Below are 21,489 nucleotides of genomic sequence, written 5' to 3'. Positions count from 1 at the left end.
TTGCTAGTTAAATGTGTTAATTGAAAAATCATTTTCAATGCAATACACATTTGTTTTCAATTTATTATGAATTATTTTAATATTCTAATGCGCTTTAATTATATTTCAGATTTTTTAAACGTAAATACATTGATTTAAACATTATATACCTTTTAACATATATTAAATATAAAATCATTTTGATACGTTATTAATTTATATTTTTTCTTTTTTTTGGATAAATTTCTCTACTATTTTTGTATTGTAAACATAATGTGTTCTGATTACTTATATTGGTTTTTAATCAGTTTTCTTTTAGGCTGCAAAGTGTTAAGATCGATACATGTTACCGGCGAATAAAATTTAATGTATAGTTATAAAAATTTGGGTCTTCGGAAGCGGTTATCTCCTTGTGGTTAGACCTGGATAATGGTATTTTACTTTCAGTATAATGTTTATCATGTTTTATATGATATACATTCTATTGCAAGTAAAATCCAGCCAAAGACCGCTTACCATAACTATTATGATGATAATTAGTTTCTTTCATTTTCCTAATTAATACCATATTGAAAATCCTTTCATTGTTTTTCCCTTTATATTACTCTCTTCATATTATATTTCACATCATAATACTCGATTTATTTTATAGGAACACTAATCATATGTATTCTTTCAGTCGTATTTTAATGTGCAGTGCGGTCGATTTAAGCACATTTAAGCACTAATGACACGCATTCCCGGTTGCGTTCGCGTTCACGATAAAAATCTTTATTATAGTTTTTTATTTTCGTTACCATCTATTGGTCGTCGTCATTCTAAGGATAGGAGATTTATCGGGCATTCATCTCTGAAGATAAAGGGTAAATTAATTTTTATATTAAACATTTCCTTAATAATTGTAATTTTTAAATGATAACAATGATTCTAATCGTTTTAATTTTCTTTTTCTTTTCATAGGTAAGCCGTGTTAGTGTTTGATATTTCAACTACGCGCAATGTAGTTGTAAGATTAGAATCAGTGTATGTTCGAATAATTAAAGTACAATTTTTATCTCGAAGTAGAGTCAATGTTTGTATGAATAATTAAAGTAAAATTCTTATTGCGAAGTAGAGTCATTGCTGTACGAATAATTAAAGTAAATTTTTATCGCAAAGTAGAGTCAGTGCCGTAGTCGCTATAAGAAACTCATAAGTTTCATATTTTCATTCGAAAAGAGTATTCATCGTTATCCTAAAGGTAAGAGACCCATCGGGCATTTATCAATAAAGAAAAAAAGGTAAATTAATTTTTTTATTAAACATTTTTTCAAAAATCTTTATGGTTTTATATTACGACTATGATATTAATTGTTCTTTTTCTTCTTCTGTTTCAGAATATCATTGCAATCGTGCGCGAAGCAATATACGGGAGTGTTTGATCGTTTATATTATATAATTTTAAAATCACGGATTAGAAGCACGTTCATTCGTTCATTAATTTAAATTCCGTAAAGTTTCGCGTTATTTTTTAAATATATATATTAAATTAACTGCGAGCAATGCAGTTACTTGCATTAGAGTTTGCTTTTATATAGTTATAGTTTTTTTAATTTTAAAACAGTCGCACAGATTGTTCGCGAAGTAGAAACAGTGAAGTGACCGCGTGTATCGGGAGTGAAATTTTTGTGTTAGCATTTGACTGCGTGCAAAGCAGTCTTTAAAGTAGTTGTAGAGTCAGTGTTTGTCCGAATAATTAAAGTAAAATTTTTATCGCAAAGTAGAGCCAGTGACCGGGCATAATTTAAATTAAAATCATACGCGTATGTGTGAAGTCAGTGTTGTTCGCCGTATATGAAAAATTTCGGTTTCGCGATAAGGAACTCATCTATAGTTTCTTATATTCATTTTCCGCGTTATTAGTCTCGAGAGTGAGTACAAGAAAAAGTGCATCAAGGAATTCTTCGATGGATCTGAACGAGTGATGCATCTCGACCATTTTCTACGAAGTTTGAGTGTTTTAGAGCTGCCGCAGAACTTCTAATGCTAACTATTCATATTTCATACATGTGTCATTTTATTTTAAAATACCACATATATGTTATATAACAGTTAGCAGAGAGAGGTCGTGAGTTAAAATTTAAAGTTCCTCCGGTGCTCAATCAATTGTAATTAGTTTCTTTTAATTACCTAATTAATATATTATTTTTATTATTTATCTTGGTTTTTCGTATCCATTTCATCTATAAAAACTAATTACTTTATATTGTTTTTTAATAATTTATATTTTTACAGATACTACACGGTATTGTAAGAGAAGTTTTCGTAAAAAAGTCGAGAGAAACTATTCCTATAAGTTTTATCTTTCGATAATGTTTTTCAAAGTTTCAAGGTAAAAGCGTTGGATGAATTTCACGTAAATGTGAAACTAGTTGCAAGATAGTAAAAGAAATGGAAGAGGAGAGAAAGAGATAGAGAGAGTGCTTGTAGTTTTGGATTGATAGTATTGTCCACAAACGATTGTGGGCGTAAACATAACCGTAAATACATTCAGATTCTGTCCACCGTGACGATGGCGCTTTGCCAACTGGGAAAGTTTTCGATGCTAGGCTACAACAGTATAATGCTGTGTCAAAGAAGAGAGAGAGAGAGAGAGAGAGAGAGAGAGAGAGAGATAGAGAGAGCAAGAAAGGAAGAGAAAAAGGGAGGAATCGTGTATACAAACCAGTTCTCCGAGGACTTTCCTAACAAAACGCATAGTGGTTTCCGAACCGCAGTCTGAAGTCGGTTGTGGTAATCGCGGTACAACCACACTGATTGTTATATCATAATCTCATAGAGATACTTATAAGTACATATTATCGATAAAACGTATTATAATATACGTAACAAAAATTAATTAGTCGCGTTTGACGAATTAATATCAAACGTTATATCATCGTTGAATATATTCGATTTAAATGGCTATACGAATTTCAAAAAGAATAAAACTAATCATTAGTACGTTATAGCCAGTAATTAAATGCTTCTAAAAATAATTTGTCGATAGGTAGACATTATCGTGGAAATTGTCGAATGTTCGACGTAATAGCGATTAAATTATTTTAACTCTCCGATGCACGGAACGAATTAATACTCTACCTGCTGAATCCACTACAACATCGAGGGTTAATTATTGAATGCAACATAGATCGCTTTTCTACCGCGTAATTATTATGGTAAATTCACGTAGAAAGCTGAATAATGTAATATCATTGTTTGCCGTTTATATTTCTTCGTAATATTTGAGAAAAATTTACTCAACCCATCGGAGAACAAATTTTTGTTAAGTTAGAAAAAGTAGAAGAAGTAGTAAAAGAAAAAGAAGAAACAAAATAGGATATAAATTTAAACCAATGAGAAATGTGATATCATATAGTAAAATATCTTTTGAGGAAGAAGTTGAAGACTTTTCGAAGATTTCAAGCAGCAAAGTTTTCTTTTCGTTGCCATAAAATGCATACCAGAGGAAATCTTTCATCGTACGAAGCCAGCCAGAGAAGCAATAATTTCCACAAAAGTGAGATACTTTTTCCTGCCCTCTTTTTTCTTCCTCTCTCTCTCTTTTTCTTTCTTTTTTCTCTGTCTCTCTTGTACCCTCTCTCTCTCTCTCTCTCTCTCTCTTTCTCATTCTTTCATTTTTCCTTCTTCCGAGCCATCATCGTTCGAAGGCTCTGCAATTTTGCCGGTACTCGCGGTGAGAGATTTGCATGCTAAGGGTGCGGAGAGGTATACTTCCATTTTATAAGCTTCTTAAATTGGCGGTGTGCTGCGCATTGCTAGTTATATGGAAACTCTGCTGTGGACAAAGGGAATCTCGCGCTAGGTACTTTCGTTGGGATGAGCATTCGAGAGGTCGAAGTTCATTTCGCGACTAAGCTCAACCAGGGACAGTGTCCTCTACTCACTACCGAGATGCTTTATTGCTGGGATATATGTTACGGAGAAACCAAGAGGGAGAACGAGAGAGAGAGAGAGAGAGAGAGAGAAAGAGAGAGGTATACCTTGTTACCCCAGAGATGGAGTTAAGTTAGATTGGTACAAGACAGATCATAAATATCCCCCGATGGTGTTACATATACTATAACTATACATCTGTACTAGTTGAAGAGAGAAATGAACTCGCGAGGAATCGACTATATGCTGTTGACTATTCTCTTCTTATTTTTTATTCTTTCTTTCTCAATCTCTTTTTGAGTTTCTCAAATTGTTTCAAAATAGTTCCAGCATATTTCGTTTACACGAATTTAATTGTTTCCATATTTCAAATTATTTTCGTTACCTCTTAAATATGTACAACTTTTTATATATGGATTAATATACAGTTCGTTAGGTTACCGTGTAATTCTAATATGTATTTTATTAAAATTTGTTTCTATTATTTGTTACATATCAAACAGAATGGTGTTTTTTTACATCAATTCAACGGTTACGAATAATTTCTGTTGAATTTAGGTTTATTTTTTAGATTTTCTATCAACGAGAGTAAATCACATAACACGAGATCTGTAGCATGATTAAATGGTATACATGTTAACAAGGTGGATAAAGGTCGGCAGGTGCATACGGATTCGTAGTTAGAAGATGATACCGGAGCAAGTGACTCGGGGGTTATCGGTATCTGGGCCAAGGACGGGCCGTTGCACTCGACACAGTTGCATACCAAGTGGGCAAGGTGCAATTAATGGTGTAATTTAGCCGTACTCCCGAGAGAGAGAGAGAGAGAGAGAGAGAGAAAAGAGAGAGAGAGAGGTATCCTCTACTTGCGGATGCAAGAGGGCAAAGATATCGTTCCAAGAAAGCAGCCTAACCGACTTAATGGAAGGATAGAGAAGGAAGTTAAAGAAAAAGAAGATAAAACATATCATTTCTCTCTACGAAGAGGGACGTCGTGACGTAGAAATATCTTGTGACCGGAATGATCCTCTTCTTGAAATCCAAGCAGACGACAACTTTCCTTACTAATTACGCTTGACCTTCTGACACTTTAACATCGCTTTCGTGAACAATTTTGGAATCGTTTATCTGCTTGGTTTATCCTTCCAATCTTTTTCCTTTTCTCTTTCTCTCTTTAAATTATTATCTTTTTGGTTTCAGTAAAACCACACATTTTTATCAATGTCATTCGAATTTTATTTTACAACATTTGCAAGATTTAAAAATCTTTTATTTAGTAATTTCTTTCTGACAAGTGTGTGCCATGCCAACGGTTGGCCGCTTTGATCGTGTTTTCGAGTCCTTCATTCGCATAAATTGTTTTGACAATCGTTCACGTTAATACGCTCTTTGTGTATGCAAGAAACGTTTGTTAGTGCACATTGAGTGTTCAAAGTGACCGACGTATAATAAGCAGGTCACGTTCATCAAATGAAAATATGAAAAGGTTTTCTTGTTAACTATGCGTACTTTGTTACCGATATCGCGATAGTGAGTTATAATGCAATTTTCATGTTACCCTACGGCTATGAAATAATTTAGGTCGTTCCTTTGTAGAGAATCGCAACGAAAGAAGCTTATCGTTAGGATGATGCAAGTATTTATCTATGGGAACAATGTGAATTACTGAATCGGTTCGTTGCTTTTTCAGACTATCGCGATAAAGAGAGGATGCTGTTTATTTAACGACTTCAAAAGATTTTTCTCAAATGTGACGATAGGTATACGCGAATTTAATCGTTCCTACTACGATCTGTTGCTCTATTATCCGAACGAACGGATCTGAAAATATTTGCTATGGATACACCGTAAAACTCGTACGCCTTAAAAATCTTTATTATATGTGTGTACCTTAGATTTATTTCAAAGAAAATATAACGTCATTTTTCTTATATTTGCTTGGTTAGTTTTTGAAAGTAACAGTAATCTCTACAGTTCTATCGTTAGATTGTTTCCTCTGGTAATACAATGAAAGAGCATAAACTCGTAATGATAACTTAGCATGGTAACCGTGACAACGATAACTTAGCCTCGCTGAGTTCCTTCCTAGTCGTAGGTTCTGGACGAAGGACACTGTTGAGATAAGCAGGATTTTGCTGTAAACCAAGGGTGCTGGAACGCGGTAGATAAAGGGATGAGTTTGGATATCGGCTGGTTCTACTAAACAGTACGTGGAACAATGTTTAACGATCGTACTCTGGCAAGCTTGGGAAGGTATCTTTACATCCACGACGACTCTTGCATTATTCAACGAGTAACCACGAATCGTTGATTACAATTTCGATCGTAGCAGAACAGACGTTTCCTTTACTTTCCTTTCCTTCCTAGTACGAGATAAAAGATGTATAAAGATTTTGGTACTTTCGAGAGCAGAAGAAAATAAAGAATTTTATAAGCTCTCTTTTTTTTTCCTAAGGGACACATGAAAAATTCCAATTTCTCGCGAGATTCCACAATGAGCACTCCCTGATGAAATTTTCAATTTAAAATGTCTTCTTAGTATGTGTGAAAATATACGTATTTGTGTAAGTATTACCTACACACACGCACACACGTGTACGACGATCATTCGGTTGGCCCAATTTCGATGCAAATGATACAAGGAAAATTTCTTTTTCTCGACCTAGGTATCATTAATACAGAAAATTCATTTTTTCTCGAGGTTTTTATCCATATGAAACGCGTTGTTATTCAAAATGGAATATTCATCAATAAATCATTTTTCATGAATTTGTACTATCACATGCATATGCGAGATGATTGTTTTTAACGATACACATCTTCTACTTCATATCTGATAGTAACAATCTTATCGTACTCGTATCAAATGCATTTTTGTTTAGCACTCATTATTAATCCGCACACCTACAATATATAATCGGTATAGATATAATTCCTTTCTTATTATCACGTATCTCCAATTTTAGCGAATGATTTTGATGAATTGTGAAATTAGAGGCAAACTCGCGAGCAAGCGCAATGGAATAGAAATTTATATCATTAAATTATATTCCGTGGTGGTACACGGATACAATACAATGGAGGAGTTGATCAATCAGAAAGCTAAGCGAGCATATTTGTTCAGAACCGCTGATATATGTGTATATTCATATTTATGTAGATATGTTACTATTATATTGTATACTTCAGTTAAATCGTGAAAATTCAAGTTCTTACACGAAATAACTAGATATTTTAGAGAAAGCATATAAAAAAAATTGTATTCTACACTTGAGCTAGTTATTTTAGGAAAAAATTAGGTTACATATGAATTTATAAGAGGCAATTGGGTAAAAATTACGAGAGTGAACATTTTTAAAGCTTAAAGTTTCAACGTGATACGTTTAAAGTCGATAAAATAGTACATCACTAACATGAAATCTGTCTTCAAAGGACAGAAAAAGATAATAAGGGATAACTACGAGAACTTTTTGTTCGTGTCTATTTTATTTTCGTTTTCTAAGAAAAAAAAATCTAGTTTAGAAACTTTATTTCGAGATTAAATAACCTTTTGTTCGGAGGTCCATAAAACGAAGAAACTAATATTTTCTGTCTTTGGATGTGTAATAATGTAGGTATACATAGACATTGAAATGAAATCGAAAAATTTTTTATTTTTTTTATATTTGGGATTACACACACACACAAATATCAATTATAATATATTTTAATTATTTGTCTTTTGCAAATTAATATAATAATTAATCGCAGTACATATGTAATTCTGCGTTCTTTTATTATTAACATAATTATAGTTATTTTAATGTTTAGCTGGTTATTTCACATAGTAATGGTAACAGTATATATCGCTGCAACACACAAACGTATTATAACTAGGTATACATGGAAACGTCAAAAAAAGGTAGTGAGAGAGAAAGAGAGAGGATAGGGGAAGAGGAGTTATCGCATCATATGGAATCAACTGATATAGTGGTGTAGTAGAATATCATAACAATATCCGATTTCCCATATCCCCTTGTTCTTTTGTTTAAAATATTGATTATTTTTATTTTTTAATTACATAATACGAACAAATAATTTAAATGTATTGAATTTGTTTTATTTTATGTAATTTTCTTTCAACATCCAGGAGTAAATTTCATTCGAAAATGTCACTTTTCACTACGTACTATTTAATCAGAAGGTATCTGCTCATTATATCGTAACTCACGTTCGTATCTCTTTGACGGTATATTTGATATACGCAAGCTTATGTAGGTAAGCGAATTTACTACTTTCTGTGATGATTTTAAATCCAGAGATTTTAAAGAGTACTCGAAAATTCGAGAATGCAATAAGAGAATTCCTCTTCCCATTACCTCTATCTGTTTTATTCGCTATTCATTTAATGCCAAAATTAAAAGTATATGTGACCGAAATCAAGATAAAACTTCGTTGTTTTTTAGCGGTCATTCGTAATAAATAGCTTTTGTTAACCAGCAACATATTAGTTGTATTTATATAATAACAATAATAATAATAATGATGATGATGATACTTTTATGATTGAAATCGTGTTACGATGTATATTATATTTATATATAAAATAAACAATGCAAACAACAAATTTATATATATAAATAAAAAATGCAATTTTGTGTATTTTCATATGAGAAGAAAACAAGAGGAATAAATAATAGGATCCAATGTTACGCAGATTTCTTCAACATGGAATCCTCCGGTGAGTGATTAGTTTTGCTAGAGATGAGGAAAATAATGGGTTATATTTGAAAAGAGTTAAACACGTGGTTGAGCCAATAGATAGTGTGATGTTTTATTGGCTCGTCAGGGAAAAGCCTCGCGGCATAAAAACCTTGGTTATTGCTTGCTTTACAATAGAGGTGATTTCACCTGATCTCAACTGATGTAGTGTACGAATGTAGAGCGTCCTCGTACACTTCGCTATCATTTTTTGTATGATGTGTTCGTGAATAAACTCCTCTTGCTCGTTTGATCGTTCTTGATGAAATTCTTCTCTCTGATCGTCCAAGGTGTATAGTCGCAGGCGTCCAGCGGAAGATTAGATCGATTTTTTGGGGATTATGCCCACCAGGACGCTCGTAGAAAAGATTTTAGTGTGTGGGATGCGCGCGTCCTCGCACTCGTCATTCGTTTGTTCTTTTCGGAAAATGGCGAGACGTCTTTGCTACGGCGCGTATTTCGAATAGCGCTTGACAGTCTAAGGTCGTTTCCGACCGTACATACTCCCCCCGTTGAGTGTGTAACGATCAATTGCCTTCGTAACAAGTGTCGGTGAGGCGTAATTCTTTAAAGTAAAGTATATAATGCTTGTGTCGCGGATCGTTTAACATATTCAATACATCGCTGCCCAGGCGATCTATCCGTCTTGTACGTACAAGAAAAATAGTTACAAGGTTTAGACGCAAATGTCAATGGTTCGATTCTAGCAGATGCAATACAAGAAATTTAACAAGTATCTAACAACGGGCAAATAGTGGTCGCATTTCGTCTTATAATTCCGTGAGCGGTTCTCACGGTTACTACTCGTATTATATCATCTTCTCTTGGATATACGTTTACGACTTGTTCCAGCAGCCATCTCATACAAGGTTGATTCTTGTCAATGAGAATAACGATGGTGTCCTTTTCAATTTTATACTGGGGGCGTATCAACTTCTGGTGTATTTGCAATTCTCGTAGGTACTCGATGTGCCATCGTCACCAGAAGTTTTGTCGTACTTCGTGATGTGCTTCCATAAAGATAATCGATTGGAATCTTAGTATGATTTTATTAATATTATTTTATATAAGCGTTGGTCACATTGGGACGGGTACGGTTTGGGACGTCGACGCGGTTCCTTCCTTCGTGGAGGCCTAGTTCTCCTGCTTCATGGTCTCATGCTTGACACAGTCTAGATGTAGTGACGTATGATGGGGCTGGTGACAGATCTGACAACGCGAGGCTTTGTTGCATTGTTCCTGGTGCTTACACAAGCAATTCTCACATAGTTCATGATGCATAACCGTGTCCCATCTGTCCACTTTCGTCATGTTATTGTACCGGGGGCAGCGATATAAAGGATGATTAGCTCGTTTGCATAGAATACAATTAGTTGTTTTATGGGTAAGGAACTTATGCGTTGGATATGTATTCTGTCGTTTTCGCGGTCTTAATGTCCTCGTCTCGGGATATCTACGTTTTGCGCGGGGCTCGATGCTCGCGGACCGTGGCAGAGCCTGCGACGGAGCACTAGAACGCGTAAATCTGGTTAAAAAGTCAAAAAACTGTTCGATGGTTGGATATTCGTCGGAACCGGCTTGTTTGTCCCATTCTCGTAGCATGGCAGGGGGTAAAGCGCGTTCAGCAAGGCGTACTTGCAAGGCAACTGGGTTATTAAATGTACTGATGGTGAAGATATGAGAACGCAGTTCGTTCAAAAATGACTTTATATCTTCTACCGACATGGTTTTTGGTCGAGGTATATCGATTAACGCGTCGAATGCCCGGGCTAAAAGAATACGTTGTGGTATGTCGAACTCTGTCAGTAAAGCTTCCCACGCTGCTTTGTAACATTCCCCGGTTAGTGGATAATGTTGGATCGTCTGGAAGGCCTCGCCGCTAAGGGCGCCACGGAGGTATACGTGCTTTTCTAAGTCCGACATGTCACGGCGCTCACTCACGAGCGTCAAGAAGCTAGATTTGAATGGGAGCCATTTTTCCATATCTCCGTCGAATCTCGGTATCTCGATACGGCGTAATTGAATTTGCTGATCGCGAGTATTCATAGTATCGTTGTCTCTGTTAGAGCCGCTCGTGTTATTAACCGCGGCCGTATCGCTTGAATAAATTTTATCTCCGATCACGTGGTATCTCTCTACAAGCTGACATAAATCGTCAACTCCTTCTACTTCGTCGTTGATATCGGTACACTTTACATATAATTGTTCGTAGCTATCTATTAGATTGGTGAGACGTTCGTAACGCTTTCTTAACTCATTTATGCTTAACTTTCCTTCTTGGATTAAATTTTCGAAGTGTATAAACCCCGATTCTAAAACAATCCGTTTTTGTTTGAGTTGTTCTTGCAATGCCATTATGGACCGGTATTAACTATCCTACTCTTCGAAAACTACTCAATCAATTTATGGCAAATGCAGAATCCCTTTTGTGTATGATTAAATTGCCGTGCGTTAGGTTCTCGATCACGCGGTACGGCCCTGAAGCTATAGATCGTGGAGGGGATATACGCTTCTCGCTAGCTGCAGACCGATTGAGGGGATACAACGTCTTTTATGACGTCACGGTATCTTCGTCGTCTAGTCGACCATTTAACCAAAGGAATGCGACGAAGCGGCGGAGCGCAATGTTTTATTGGCTCGTCAGGGAAAAGCCTCGTGGCATAAAAACGCTGGTTGTTGCTTGCTTTACAATAGTGGTGATCAACCACGGCGACGCACGTGGTTGGACTATTGTTTGTGCTTAGATATATGTAAGGGGTGATCTCACCTGATCTCAACTGATGTGGTGTATGAATGTAGAGCGTCTTCGTACACTTCGCTATTTTCTTTTGTATGATGTGTTCGAGAATAAACTCCTCTTGCTCGTTGATCGTTCTTGATGAAATTCTTCTCTCTGATCGTTTAAGGTATATAGTCGCAGGCGTTCAACGGAAGAATAGATCGATTTTTTTGGAGGATTATGCCCAGCAGGACGCTCGTAGAAAAATTTTTAGTGGGGGGGGGATGCGCGCGTCATTCGTTTGTTCTTTTCGGTAAGCGGCAGTACGTCATAATGCTACGGCGCGTATTTCGAATAGCGCTTGACAGTCTAAGGTCGTTTTCAACCGTACATCCAATAATATACAATTTATACACATTTGTTTAATACTGAGTGATTAAAAATGATTGTAATATATAATATTAATATTTTTATTATATTTTATTATTTGATTAATAATCTGGCAAATATTCTGGCAGCATTATACAAACAGATATTCTCGAAAAAATAGGAAAGGGTATTGAACAAATCTATTCGATTTTTCTAGAGGAACTAAAAGAAAAAGATAAGATGTTTAAGAAAAAAAGCTTTTTTTGTGTGTGTGAGATCCACTTAGGAGATAAATGAATGATACTGGAACGATAGAATGAAACCACTATACGAAAGATGGTTCAGGTGTTGGCAGAAAAGTAAGCTATTTTTACGAGTGATGGTTGGTTGATTAATTGTAGTTAATGGAAAGCGAATAGATAGACTCCTTTTTACAGTTACTATGACAAACAATTTGTATCGTTCTATGTATATTATACATAATTACATGCAATAGAGAAAAATGTTTGAACAATTAATAACGATACATCGATTAAAGGGAAACGATATATTATTAAGTTGTTAAAAAAGTAATTTCATTCTTTCAAAGATAATTAAAATACGATTTTTTCATATCAAATGAAATGTATAATAAACGTTTAGAAGCAATCAATTTTCTTATTCGCGCACACGTATTGTAAATAAATATTCATCAAGTACCATAATTTATCTACAAATGTATGATAATTATTATTTACAATATTTAGCACAAATTAGCGATACATAGATGAATTAAAGTTAATTTGTATGGTACATATTATCCAATCAAGCTAATTTAAATGATTCTTTTGGCAGTTTAATTAAAGTTTTATTTTAAATTTTGCTATAAGATTTATGAAAGTGATGTATAAAGAAAAATATTTCCTAGATAACACTAGTAATATTAATAGAAATTAAAGAAAAAAAGTATTAATATATAGTAATGTCAATTTCATATTTAACATTCATGATATATGCATATCATTATTTATAATATTCAGTATAAATTAGAAATACAACCATAAATACATATACTAGAATTAATTGGTATGAAGCAAAGCGTCCAATCAGGCTAATTTAAATGGTCGACAAAGTGCTATTTAAAATGTTGATATTCGGTTTATAATGGATACTGCATACAAATAACGAACAAAATGTTCTAAATAGTAATGAAAGAATATAACATTAATAAGAGAGAGGAAGAGAGATAGAGAGAAATAAAAAATAAACAATAAGATAACGTAAATAAGGGCGAATTACTTAAAAAGTATTGATAGTTGATTAATAATGCAGTGTAACGTAGAGACAGAAAACTCAACTTTTTAAAAAATAATACCGGCAATATCATAGTAATGTGACAGAAAAAAATGAAAAAAAAAAAAAAGAAAAAGAACGTGGTAATGTAAATTTTGTCGAACGGTACAGTTTTGTGTCATAAAAGCCGTGGTTTAGATATCAATTTATCACAGCTTTTCGCCCGGTAATATCGCATTATTTCCCAACGTTGCTCGCCGCGTGGCTGACAACAATGCCGATGGGCAATCAATAGCCCCACCCAGTAGCAACGGCAACCTCTTTCGCCCATTGCATCCGCCCATCTCTCTTTCTCTTTCTCTCTCTCTCTCTCTCTCTCTCACCCTCTCATTTTCTCCCTTTCCTTCATTCGCGTTCGCGTCTCCGTTCGTTGGGAAGTTTCGGTCATTTTTCATAGCCATGTCCTATCGGCGGCTCTGGTATTATTATATGAAGAGTGACGTACGTTAGGTGACGACGCCGCTTGAAACTCGCGCACATTACTGGTCCCCATTCTTTGAATTAACCCCCGGAAAAAACGATCCACCCATATCCCTCGTCCGTTGTTTGCCCATTTTCACGATGACTCTTTTGTTTTATTCATCTTTTTTTTCTTTCTTTCTCCCTTTCTCTTTCTCTTTTTTATTATTTATTTATATCATTCTTCAGAGATTTTGATCATATTATTAGAAAAAGCAGTATCCTTTTATTAAACGACAATAAAAATTGTTGGATGTTGATATTTATTTCTGTTATTTTTATTGTTGTTGTTGCTCCTGGTGAATAGAAATGAATTCGGTCGGAAAGACGGATCGGTGTTTTTTCTATGACGCACCAATGAACGTGTATGGAAAACACGGCGTAGAAATATCGTGAGAAAATAAAAAATACGAATGCAAAAGGAGGAAGGTGGAGAAGGAGAGAGAATTTAGGTAGGCAACACGTTTCGAAAAGTTTGTGAGTGTATACGGTGGTGGTGACGTTCACGAATCGGTTCTTTTCTCTACTGTGTTACGGATTTCGTAGCTGACTATGGAAATCACGAAGGAATGATATAAATTGGAGGTATATGTCAGGTTAAGTGTCGTTGACTGCCAACGCTAACGTAAGCCAGCTATAGGGGATACGTACTACTGGTATCTACCAATCTTTGAGATTTCACGCGAACGAGAAATATGAGAAACGAATCGGAATGTTAACACAGTACACGACGTTTTTCATTAAACCTTGTCACTGATATAACGTATAATCATTTATTCTCTTTATAAACAAAAGTTATCAACGAACGAACAAACGTATGATACGTTAAGCAAGTGTACCTCCCCGTTGTCATAGTATAGGAAAATTTGGATAGAACAGGAAAAGCATCGATATCACATCAAGGATTTTCGAATGAAGAAATATGAGAGGATAGATAATATTTTCCGTCAAAGCACGTGGCTTAAATTTACAATTTAAATTTCTCTCCAATGTGGATATGACAGGAGTTAGATATATATGTATATATACATACGTATACGTTAATTCATACATTTTATTTAAATAGAAGCAGCAACGAACGCTTAATAGAGTCCCATTATCATCCGTATTAATAATCTTTTGTATATGCATAAACACGTAATTCAAATTTAATCGAAGTGAATGGTGTCTCGCGTGTTCCCTCGTTACGCACGAAGCTAAGACAGAAAGGGTTCCTTCTATTATGATCAACGAAGCTCGATAACCTTCTCTTTGTGAGAGAAGAACAGAGTTTGGTAAAGCGATGAATGTGTTCTGGAGTACTTGTAACGTTAAGATTGGGAGAAGCGTAGAATACCCGAGAGATATTTATGCCGGTAAGTTATTAGGAAACTTGATTCGAAACGATTGTAATTAGTTCACAGTCGAATAAGAAATATATTTTAAAATGTATTATTAATTTTGTAATCAAAATGATAACTATTATTTCTTTTCAATTTCGTATCTTGTAAATAATTAAGTTAACACGTGGGAAATAAGAGGTATCACGTTATAAAGTTCACTCTGAAGGAAAGAAAAATAAGAAACAAGTAGAGACAAAGATAGAAATATAAGAATATAACTGGATGTATGGGCCATCTCTCTCTTTCTCTCTCTCTGGTTTTTGTATCATGCAAAGAAAAATATCGGGAGAATACATGTAATCCGACTATGTGTGTTCGTTCGCAACCTGGTCACGACGTGCAAGGAATGTCGTTGTCGTCGTCGTCGTTGTCATCGTCATGGGTGACGCTCGTGTCTACTGCGTCTGTTGCTGGCTTTTCAAAAAGATGTGAGACCAAGATCGGAGAGCCTCGAGGATCTGCATTATGCATTTGAGACTGACTACACCAAGGACGCATCGTTCCTACGCCTATTTGCCACGAGGTTTACCATCCTCGAAAGAGGGAAAGACCTTAGTAAAAAAAATATCCTCGAGAACAAGTTTAAAAGATTATATCAGAAGAACGTGTCGAACGTGTAACACTTTATAGATAGCTGCCTATACTTTTTTCGAGTAAATCTCTGACAAGTTTTTAATGAAAGAATTAAATCTATTTAAATGAATTCACATAATGATATGATTATTAAAAAATGAATAATAGCACAAAGTATCCTTTTTCAGTAAAGAATCTATGGTTAGTTTTTTGAAAAAGTTTTTCTCATTAAGGAACATTTCAGAGAGAGAGAGAGAGAGAGAGAGAGAGAGAGAGAAAAGAGAGAGTCTTAGAAAAATATATGAAGCAGCATTGTGGAAAATAAGTAGGTAAAAATCTCATTATTTTAACAAAATTATTTTAGTCTTCATGCATTTACTCTCTCTTTCTCTCTCTTTCTTTTTCTATTTTTTTTCTCTTATACCTAAAAGATTAAATTTATAATAAGTATTAGCTCGACACAACAGAGCAAATATGAATTTTCGTTCAAAGCATTATTCAACGAGCGGACCACATCTATGAGAAAATTACTCTTTGACGAGTCGTTCTATTTTATAAATTCGATTATCGCTATGCGCCACATCGTCAAAGGTACTCGGGAGTATTTCGAGAAGCTTCGCCATAAAATTATATATATATATATATAGAGAGAGAGAGAGAGAGAGAAAGAGAAAATACAGGGTGGTACGAAGAGAAAGGGGATGATTGGTTGTGCTTATTCGTGCGTAACTACACGAAGAGCCGTGCAAGTTACAAGCGGTGTCATCGAAGCCACCCCCGTCGTCGGATACTGTCGATGCCATTCGATGGTCGTCGTCAGGCTTACCACCAAAGTCCCCGTCTCGTAATTCGATTCGGGGTATCAACCGGAATGGTTTCTGACGTTTGAAATCGTTATGGAAGCTAGTACTATCATGTTCAGATGAAAAAAGATAGGAAAAATGAAAAAGAGATGGAATTTTTCTGTTGCAATTTGTTGACCAAAAAATTTCAACCACACCTAACTCACGAATTGTTGTTGTTTTTACGACGAACAATTTTTCTCTCCAATCAATTATGTTACAAAAAAATATACTGTACCACCGTTAACTTAATGTCACTAAGGATATCTCTCTCTATTCGTATAAATATTTGTATTTGTGTTTATGTCAAGTCAAAGATATCGGATCGTAGTATAAGCACACACGACGTAGGGAATAATTTTTCAAAGAAATATGACGTTGGGTTAGGCGATAAATAAATCACGAAATGGAACGAGACATCGGATTCGGTGATTCATTCGTTTATCGTGGAAAGCGTCGGTTCTTTCGAAAAGTGCAGGAACAATAAAAATAACCTACACTAGGTGTAGGAGGAGGGTGGTGGTGGTGCACTTTGTTGTGGGTCCGACCGACCGATTTGTCTCTGGCATGGTTCACCACTTTTCGCTGGGCTTCCGATTTTGCGCGTTAGTCAGTCTTTCTCTCTCTCTCTCTCTCTCTCTTTCTCTCTCTCTCTCTCTCTCTCTTATTTTATTCGACTGGTAGGTAGGATCGATTTACCGTTATCGCTCGATAGAATATAATCTATTACCCTTTGACGTCGTCGAGTTATAGTTTCGTAGAAAAGTAATCGAAATATACCCCCCCTTCCTTCCCCACTTCGGCCCTACCCCCAATTCTCTCTCGACATATGCGTGATACAAGTGACTATAAACTTTTTTTCTTTTCTTTTTTTATTTTTTTAAAAATATTTTTTTATTTTAAACGATCACGAGGTGAGATATGAAGGTCCATCACGCGTTGCGTCGACGCTAATATCATACAATTTTAAACGCGTTTGTTAACTAAAAACGAGAAATTTGTTCAAAAATCTTTCACGATAATATACGAGAAGCGAATGAATTATTAACGCGATAGAACGCTCTATTGAAGTATTATTTAAGGTTAATTATAACTTTTTATAATTATCAACAATTTTAATTAGGGTATATTATTTATATAAAATAAAATAAATAATCAGTAATATAAATAATCTGTTCGATCTAATATTTTGGATTCACGATTACAGTTTTTCTTTTTTTACTCATTTTTGTAAAATTAGATTCGAAGTAAAAAGGAAATTTTTTCCTCTTCCAAAGAGATTTTCTATAATAATAAAAATAATAATAATAATAAAAATAATAATAATAATAAAAATAATAATAATAATAAAAATAATAATAATAATAAAAATAATAATAATAATAATATTAATAATAGTAATAATTATAATAATGGATATTAATGCACCAATTATACGCATACATATGTACTTCGTATTTTATATATTTAAATATATAGAATGTTAAGCGCATCTGTAGTGGTCTACTCGGAATTTCGCTTCAGTATTTGCATCTCTACGGATTAGCTTTATTGGTAAATCCACAGTACTACGAATACTCTTACCTTTGTTTGTTCTGTCCTAGTATTATGTATATAATTATTTATACATATATATTATATTATATAGATAGTTAATTTATTTACGAATTAATTCATGTTTAAGAAGAGAAAATGTTAATTAAAAAAACTTCTATTACATACCCAGATTCCAAGAATTTATATAATTTTCTGGATAATCATTAGTGTTACAATGCATACGAATTCTCGTGAACACTCTAATAATCCAATCACAGGAATCCCTTTTTTTTATAATGTAGATATTGGAAAATATATAGCAAAATGTATTTGTGGTAATTCGTAATGTGCCCAATATGCATTATTTTGTTTCCATTATATATCATATTGTTTCTATTTTACATAAATAATACGAACAGAAGGTTTCTCTCTATATAATAAAAAACAAAATATGTGCGGAATATAAAAAGGGGTTAATTGAACAAAAATAGAATATAATTTTTTTCTATGTTCTTTTTTTTTATCAAGGTGGATTAAATTTTTAAGGTCGACAGATTTAAGAGAAGCTTTAGGAATTTCTCTTTCTACAATTCTGAACAAAACTGTAAACGGGGGTGGGGGGGGGGGAGGCAGGAGAAAGAAAAAAAGAGAAAGAAAGAAAGAGATTTTTAGTTTAAATCATTTTCCTTCGTCGTGTTAGAGACAAACGTGGAAGATCGTAAATCACCGTTGGACGGGGACGAGAGAAGTACTTACAGGGATGGGGGTTGGGGAATGGGAGATGGGATACGAAAGGTGTATATACGTGAACACATTCGCGTGTAGGGAAGAAAAGATGAATCTGTGGTGGTGGATGAGTACAAGGAGAAGACACGACCGAGAGAGAGAGAGAGAGAGAGAGAGAGAGAGAGAGAGACAAAGACAAAGAGAAATAGAAACACAGATAGGGAATGAGATAGAGAGAAGAAAGAGGCGGAGGTGGAAGAGGTGAAGGAAGGGGTGGAAATAGCGAGGAATAGGTGAGAGGAGAGGAGTAGTCGAGAGGCTGAGGGATACTCAGTGCACTCGTCGTGCACAAGCTCGACGGTATCGCTGAAAATTAGAAGCGCTTTTCTCTTGAGAGCTTTCGCTTGGGTGCGAGTTTCAACGAGTCAATAGACGCAGATCCGATAGCTGTTCCAACGTTAAGCACTACTGTGAAAATTATTTGACGGAACTTGGGGGAAAAGAAAAAGAAAATAAAAAATAAAAAGAAAAGCGAAAAAATTCCATTCGTGCATTAATCGTCGAATATTAGTCGACGTAGTAGTAATAGTAGTAGTAGTAGTAGTAGTAAGTCGAGTTAAAAATAAAGGCTTGAAAATATCTACGAGATATCGAGGAAAATAAAAGAAGAAAATACTTTTCATTCCTTCCTTCCTTGCTTTACTTGCTTTCCTTCCTTCCTTCCTCTATTTCTCTACTTGTTTTTTTTTCGTTCGATAAGAGCGGTTGAGTGAGCCTCGATCGTCGTTTTTTAAAAAACTCGATTAAGTAAGAGAATAAAAGAGTATAGTGAGCATACTACTACTGGCTAGACGATTATGTTCATCTCGAATCTTATAAAAGGGGTAAAATAATCTTCAGAAATTCATAGTTATATGATGAATAATTTGAATATTTGTTTAAATCGGTCACTTTGATCGAACAATTTGTAACAGATTATTATAGTACTAAGGAATTAGAATTTCAATAGAAAGATTTGAAACGTGACGAAATGGTAGATAATTTATCGTAAAAAAAAAATAAAAGAAATAGTAAGAGGAAAGAAACAGACAGACGAACAGAATATCATTGAAAAAAAGGGAGAAAAAAAATAAATAAAAGGAATAGCTGAAGGAAGGAAGAAGGAAAATGGGGTTAAGCTCCATGGATGTGAAAGCCTCCAGCGCTTTTCAATATCACAGGTTACAAATCTTTCTTCTGTACCGTGGGAACAAGCTTGTGGTAACAGAAAACAGAACGAAGAAGAAGAAGAAGAATGAGAAAAGGAAAGGATAAAAAAAGAAAGAAAAAAGTAAGATACCTCGTGAAGGTATCTCGTCGTGTACAAAACCACGACAATACTACCAAGTATTTCTTCTAACCAATTTCTATCTTACGTCTTTCTGTGGTTCCTTATTAAAGGTGAATAAATTCGAAACATACCGCGTGCTGCTACGATGATTTTATCTTTGATCGTAAACTATTATTTCTATCTTTCATTTTGATTACAAGAAGGGCTGGGCTGCTTAGAAAAGAAAATTGGAATAAGAGTGAAATGATATGAAAGAATGGTAAAGGGTTGTTTCCCATTGTAAGAAAGAAAGAAAGAAAGAAATTGAAAGAAAGAAAAGAAAGAAAATGAAATAAAAATAGAAACAGAAAATATCGCGTTCTTCAAAATCTCTTTATTCAAAATACAACACAAAATTACGTTTCTACGATATTGAACTTTTTTCTTATGTGAACCTACTCTTTCTCTCTTTGACATCGGCCAATCTAATTTTTATGGTTGAGAAGAAAACAGTTTTGTCGTTTCATCCAAAATTCTTCTCTCTTTTTCTCTCTTTCTTTAATCTCTGTTTTTTTCTTAACTTTCCAGGAGATATCTCACCAAAGTTCGAACTTTTTTTAACTACTTCTTCTTCTTCTTCTTCTTCTTTTTCTTTTCTTTTTCTTCAAGCAAAACTTATAAAATATATGAAATGGCAAATTTGTATTAAGTACAAAATGAGATACGCACAAAAATATCGACGAGAAAAGGAAAAAAAACGGATGATTGATTTGATTTTTGATCAAATCATCGTCTTTAGAGATCATTTTTAATTACATAATCTTAGCAAAAAATCGGAATATTAAGAAGCACGATCACGATTTATGTAAAGCATTAATAGAATTCAAGCTCTGTTGGCGGTCATTCGACCATTCATCGTCAGGCCGTATTCAAACATAAAGTACTTCGAGTAGCGTTAGTGGGATCTGATTTATTCATGGGTTCAAAACTAAGAGAACCTGCAGCAGCAGCTTCGTTCGACGTACGTAAATACCTATGTAAGTACGTGTTTTATCGCGTCTATGTAGGTGTGCATTTGAAAAGTTCACAGTAGGTCGACTAGGGAAAATCCCATTAATCCTTTGAACAGTACAAATGTACCTACATTTACGTCATACCTTAATTTGCTTGATGTATTACGAAAGCGTACATGTACGTTCAGAATTTTATCAATCTTTAATTTAAATTTATATTAATTATTTTAACAAATTATATTACGTAACATTTCGTTTATTGTGCATAAGATTCTATTGTTAATAATTCTAAAAGAATATTTAAGAATATTATTAAAATGTACAATTCAAAGAAATAATTCTAGCAATGTTTCTGGCTCCCTAGTAACATTGATTGTTTCTTTTCTTTTTTTTTGAGACAAATGGTACATTTATTATACGAGTTAGTCGTATTCATATAAAACGTTATTTATATATATATGGAGACGACCTATATATGTTATGGGTCGCTAGTAAAAAAAGGATTAAGTCAATGAAAAATAATTTAGGTTTGAAAGCAGTCCAGGTCTATGAATGTATACGACAATTTTTTTAAGGTATAACCCGATGTGACGCC

At 34.3% G+C, this 21,489-nt stretch overlaps 2 protein-coding genes across 2 annotated transcripts in view; both read right to left on the bottom strand.

The window, feature by feature from the left end:
* Positions 1-21,489, bottom strand: part of LOC107074580 (uncharacterized) — a 384,592-nt gene that overhangs the window by 53,410 nt on the left and 309,693 nt on the right. The window lies entirely within an intron of this gene.
* On the bottom strand, positions 261-11,710 carry LOC149031650 (uncharacterized). The gene has a single exon (XM_089175161.1). The coding sequence runs from the start codon at positions 10,987-10,989 to the stop codon at positions 9,769-9,771; it is 1,221 nt and encodes a 406-aa protein (XP_089031287.1). The 5' UTR covers positions 10,990-11,710; the 3' UTR covers positions 261-9,768.

This window comes from Polistes dominula, unplaced genomic scaffold (assembly GCF_049000335.1).
Source record: "Polistes dominula isolate Pdom_NZ unplaced genomic scaffold, Pdom_raw_medaka contig_82, whole genome shotgun sequence".
In the NCBI taxonomy this organism is placed as follows: domain Eukaryota; kingdom Metazoa; phylum Arthropoda; class Insecta; order Hymenoptera; family Vespidae; genus Polistes; species Polistes dominula.
The sequence above is the reverse complement of the archived record's forward strand: the minus strand, read 5'-3'. Positions and strand labels throughout refer to the sequence as shown.